At 36.5% G+C, this 6000-nt stretch overlaps 1 protein-coding gene across 1 annotated transcript in view; it reads left to right on the plus strand.

Moving 5' to 3' along the window:
* USP9X (ubiquitin specific peptidase 9 X-linked) overlaps window positions 1–6000 on the plus strand; it is a 5037693-nt gene that overhangs the window by 3235626 nt on the left and 1796067 nt on the right. The window contains exon 25 of the mRNA XM_044071835.1: window positions 3971–4079. Within this exon, the coding sequence (XP_043927770.1) occupies window positions 3971–4079 (109 nt within the window). The remainder of the gene's footprint in view (window positions 1–3970; window positions 4080–6000) is intronic.

Consider the following 6000-nt stretch of genomic DNA (forward strand, 5'->3'; position numbering starts at 1 on the left):
TGAGTCACATGGAGTTGCCACCCTTGTGCAGTGGAGTATTGTGGGAGATCTTGAATATAGTAGGAACTTTACACTCTAATACTGATATATCAATTAGAATAGAAACAGGATAGGCTATAGCTTCTGCAGCTGGCTGTAGGAATTCAGCTGGTAAATTATCTGCAGCTAAGGTAGTAGGCTTAAGCTTATAGAGCAGTTTTAAAATGGATTTGGTTGACACTGGGTGGAAGGTAAATTGAGGTGTAGGTTCTTGTGTGCTCATGCAATTTTGTGGGGTTGGTAGGTTGGGACAGCTACTGTTAAACTGGGATTCTGCTAGTGCCTTAACTGTTTCAGTGAAATGTTTATTGAACCTAATGATGTTATGATTGTTTACTGTTGCAGGTGTTGGGGTGCTGGTTTTCCCAGGTTGAAATATAGAGTGAATAGTGGCCCAGAACATTTGATGGCTATATTTTTGTTGGAGGTTTTGGTAGTAGTTTATTTTGTATAGTTTAATGAGCTTTTTGGTTTTGTTGCTGAGTTTAGAGTAGCTTAGATGATAAGGTTCTGTTATGATACTGTACCCATGCCTTGTCCCTGTCTTTCATAGTGAATTTAGTTCCTTTAGATAGCCAAGGGGCATACCTTTCTTTTATTCTATTGGCTATGGTGGTCTAATATTTGTAGGAAGGATGAGTTGAGTTGAAGGTAGTGGACTTGACTCATCTAGTGGTAGTTGTTTTAGTGGTTTCCAATTGCAGCATTTTAGGGCATTTATAAAGTCATCAGGCATAAAGGTTTTTGTTCCTGACTACTCTAAAGGTTGTATGGTGAATGTTGTGAGTTCTACTCCTTAGAAGGAAAGTGGGTTGATGGTAGCTAAGGATGTCGGAGAGGCAGCCTGCTTGAGATGCGAGCAAGGGATCAGATGTAAGAAATCCATTCCAGTATGGACTGACGTTTTGAGGATTTGTCTGTTCTAGTAGGTGAAGTGATATGCTGGGTAAAACCCATGGAGGTTGATGTGGGTGGATGGATTGTGTCCAGAGCAGTTAATGCCAGTCTCTGTTATTGGCAGTGTTATTACCTGGTGGACAGTAACAGCCTATAATAATTGTGTTTCTTATGGTTCAGTTTTAGCCTTGGAAGGATGATTTCTGCATTTTTTTTTACATCTGGTAAATTAGTGTCAGGTTGTTCGATGATGAGATGGTTCTGGTACAGTATTGCTATTCCCCACCCCTTTTGCCTGTTCTATCTTTACATAGGATGATGTAACCTAGTGCTGTTATTTCATTATTGTTAATATCTGTTTTTAGCCATGTCTCTGTCAGTAGTACAAGTTCAGGTTTTTATACAGCTAATAGAGCATGTAGGTCTTGAACCTTATTTAGTATGCTTCTTACATTAAGGTTAAGAAATAGGAGAGAGGCCTTTTGTCTATGGACGAGAGGAGTAAGGTAATCAGAGTTTGGGCTAGGCTGTGTAATGGGACGAGGGTTAGGGTGCATGTCTCCACAACATGTTAGTTAGTTTTATGTAGATAGTTTGTTTATTGGTTACCATACAGTGTTGTAGAAAAGTGTGGATTTGCATTTAGGTGATAGCATTTTGTGTGAATAAGAGTCAGTGTGGGAGTGGTTGAAGAGACTTGAAGCAATATGTATGTATGGAGACGCAGAGTGACGTCTAATAGTTGATGTTTGCTATGGAGAGGATATGTTGTTTTGGAGTAGAGAATGGTAAGTGGTTGGGGCTGAGAGTTGGAGCAGTATGATAGTTGTAACTATATACAATGGAGGTAGTATTAGGTGATTATGCAGAATGTGGAACATCTTTCCCTTTAAGAGTAGATGTATAAAGAGTATTGTAGAAGTCTGTGTGGTTAGAGTAGGTAGAAGTGTGAGGAGGGTGTGGTAACTATTGTGTGGCTGAGGATGTAGAGATGAGGGGTAGATTGGTAATTGAGGGTGTGGTTAATAAGTATAAATCAAATTGATTTGGGGGTGTATGGGAATTGGGGGTAGGGTAGGAGTGTGGAGTGAGCCCGGAGCGTAACAGAGGATGAACAGAGCGGGATGGCCCTGGCCTTGGAGAGACTTGGAGAGAAAAACTATTAGCCAGGTAAGCTCTTGTTTGCTTGTATAGTAAGTCAGTTATTGCTGGATTGTATTAACTAGACCAATGACAGCATGTACCTTAGGGTAGGAAGTTATTTCACAGGGCAGAGAGCAGTCTAGGAGAGCAGGAGGAGACAGTAGCTGTGGGAAGGGTAAGTAAGCAGCTTAGGTTGTTGGAGAAGATATGGGTATGTAGTAGTTACAGAGAAAAGTATGCAGAGAGAAAAGTAAAGAAAATAGTTAGGGAGTACAAGGTTTATAGAGCTGGTTGGTACTGATAGGTGGAAGATGGGATAGTAGAATAGGGTAGAATGGGATGGGGGTTAAGGGGAGGATGTACTAGGGAGCCAAACAAGTAGAGCCTGAGGGGTAACAAGGGTTATGGGTAAGCTTGGTAAATATACCCGTATTGTACAGTTGCATAAGTCCTGCTTATCTATAACCATAGCTCTTCGAATTTCACACTGCCCCAGTGACAGCACCTACCCACCATTCACCTTATTTTCTATATAGTTTGATGGCATCCAAACATGTTGTGTTGGTTGGATTTTATTTGTGGTGTTATGACTGCAAATTGAATGGTTTCAGGCAGTTCTTTATTGTCCTTAATGGTTTGTCCTACTTAGCACTAAAAGCCTTAATAACTATCTTTTTGTGACAGAGGTTAGACTTCCCCTGATGGGAGTGGCTTAGCCAATTCTATTTCACAGAGAGTTGTAGAAGGGGACTCTGAGCACTGGAAAGCTGGCAGTGCAGGTGCAGAACCCATATGCCACTAAGGTAGTGTGATATTTGATCATCTACTGTTACAGGTAAGCAGGACTTGGGCAACTGTACTTTACAGTGCTGAATACTGTAATTTGGAATTTCCTCTCTGCCCATTCTAGTTTACTGTGTGGGAGCAGATGACTTGCAAGAGAGGGAACACTTTTAACTGTCTTCTAGTGGTCTTTTCAAGGGACTCCCTTTCTGTTTCTAGAAAATGGGTGCGTGCTTAGCTACAGTGCCTGAAGGTGTCCATAAATAGAGAAGATTCTTTTTGTACCATCTCAGAATTGACTTCATTGGAGTGTGGCTGGCTGGATGTTTCCATTATGTTGGTTCCTGCTGATGAAGATGGTCTAGGAAATCCCAAAATTTGCAGGCTTTGGTGAGGATTTGATTAAGTATCCAAACCCAGACTCAACACCACCATTTGGTTTTGATTTCCACCGCAGCCTTTGCTATGTTTTAGCACACTTGATGATTCAGTTGATGGAGAAGACTGAGGCACAGCTGGCTGTATGATCAACACAAGTTGACTAATGATATTTTGGCAATAGATCACTGTTCTTTGGGGTGGTTTTCCAATTCCTATAACTGAAATTGTCACGGGTGCTGACTATGGAAGTTTCACCTTTTGAGGGTTTCAGACTTCATCTCCTCCTCAGTTCAAAGGAAGTTATCCCCCTCCCCCCTTGGCTGGAATCCCTTCTTAGGGAATACTCTTGGTATTCCCTACAAGTCTTATCAGTATATACTTGTGTATTATTTGCACGTGGTGTATGTATTATCTTAATTCTTTTTATTGATTTGCAAGAAATGTACTCACTCTGAGTAAACTGAAGGAAGTGTGTAGTGTGTTGCAGTGTTGCATGAGACATCACAGTGTGTGCCAACATAAGGTGCAGCCCCCAGCTTTAGAAACTTCAAATTAATAAATGCCAAAGTGGAACAAAAAGTGAGTAGCATGGTAATAGGCTCTGCAAGGAATTGTGTATTGTGTCTGTATCGCACACAGTGTGTACATGTATATAAGATTTGTAATATGTTAGCTGATAAGGGGGACTGTACAGAGCACCAGTTTTCATTTTTATGTTGTATTCTAGGGGTGTGCGTCAGATGGCTCAGGAACAGTTCTTCCTTATGGCTACAAGATGCTGCATGGGACACAGACCTCTACTCTTTTTTATTACTCTACTTTTTACTGTTCTAGGAGTAAGTTGACTTTTGTATTCTTGTAAGTACTGAAGACCTATGAATGATTTCAATGATGCTTCTGAAATGTACTTGCCTCATTTCTGTACTGTTTTTCTCTCGATAGTACATAGTTTTATTTTGAACAATTTATCAACTGGTGTTCAACATTTAGATCATTGTTTCAGTAACCTAAGCTAAATGCGTTTATGCTGCCAAGGATATGACCACTGCCCACCTTTCAGCACACCTTCAACATGTCTTAACTGCTGTATGGCTTGAGAAAAGTCAGAGGCTTCAGGAATTTCTTGCCTCTGAAGTGAGCTGTCTCTTTGGGATTTGTGGAACTGACTGTTAGTGATACTTCAAGGCTGAGCAGATAAGAACTGTTCTGGGGAAACCTTACACCAATTCATTTTTCTGAGGAAAAACCTTTTTTTCTGTGAAAATATGCATTTCCCACTAAGAATTGTTTTTATTGCCGGTCAAGGTTGGTAAGGCCTTTTAACCTAGAGGATGTTTAAAAAAAAATGAAAAAAGCTCTCTTTCTTTTTTTATATGTTCTTTGTAGAATTCTTTTATGAGATGCTTCATATTCTGCTTTGGCAGACAGTCACTGATGTTTTTACCTGAAAACCTAAACACTTGTCTTTTTTCCATAGTTCCTCAGATCCAACAGCAGCTCTACCATAGCATTCTACTCCAAGGTTCCACCGTCTCTCCTTTGCTGTTTAGCGACCCTAAATCTCCTCAGTTCTTATTTGCTGCAATATATGTCAGACCTGTTGTGCTCCAGATAAGTCATTCTATTTTTCCTCAGGTTTTTCACATTTCTTTTCTACAAGAGATGTATATTTTCTGCGTCTACTAGTCCTCATCTATTCTAATGATAGTTTTTAGGTAGTACAATTGCCTTTCACTGTCATTTGGTGTTTCCCTCTTCTCCACACCCATTACCATTTATCTTCCTTTCCTTCTGTAGTCAATTTTGATAGTATAGATAGTTGAGTCTTTTTCTTTCTACATACATACATACATACACACACACAATATATATGTGTGTGTGTGTGTGTGTGTGTATATATATATATATATATATATATATATATAAAATGTGTATGTGTGTGTATTTATATATATATATATATATATATAATGTGTATATGTGTGTGTGTATATATGTATATATATATATAATGTGTATGTGTGTGTATATATATATGTGTATATATATATATATATATATATATATATATATAATGTGTATATATATATGTATATATATAATGTATGTGTAGTGTATGTATATATGTATATATATATATATATATATATATATGTACATGTGTATATGTATATATACATATATATATATATATATATATATATATATATATATAAAATGTATATGTGTGTGTGTGTGTGTATATATATATATATATATATATATACATGTGTATATGTGTGTATATATATATATATATATATATATATATACAAAATGTGTATATGTGTGTGTGTGTGTGTATATATATATATATATATTATATATATAATGTGTATATGTGTGTATATATATAGATAGCATATATATATATATATATATAATGTGTATATGTGTGTATATATATATATATATATATGCTGATGTATATGTGTATAACATATATATATAATGTGTATATGTGTGTGTGTATATATATATTGATATATATATATATATATATATATATATATAAAAAACGTGTATGTGTGTGTAGTATATATAGTATATATATATATATATATATATATGTATAATGTGTATATGTGTGTGTGTGTGTATATATATATATATATATATATATATATATATATATAGTGTATATATAGTGTATATGTGTGTATGCATATATATATATATAATAATATGTTTCAGTGTATATTGTGTGTGTGTATATAT

The sequence above is a fragment of the Protopterus annectens genome, chromosome 5.part0, assembly GCF_019279795.1.
Source record: "Protopterus annectens isolate FY-2018-M chromosome 5.part0, PAN1.0, whole genome shotgun sequence".
Taxonomy (NCBI): domain Eukaryota; kingdom Metazoa; phylum Chordata; order Ceratodontiformes; family Protopteridae; genus Protopterus; species Protopterus annectens.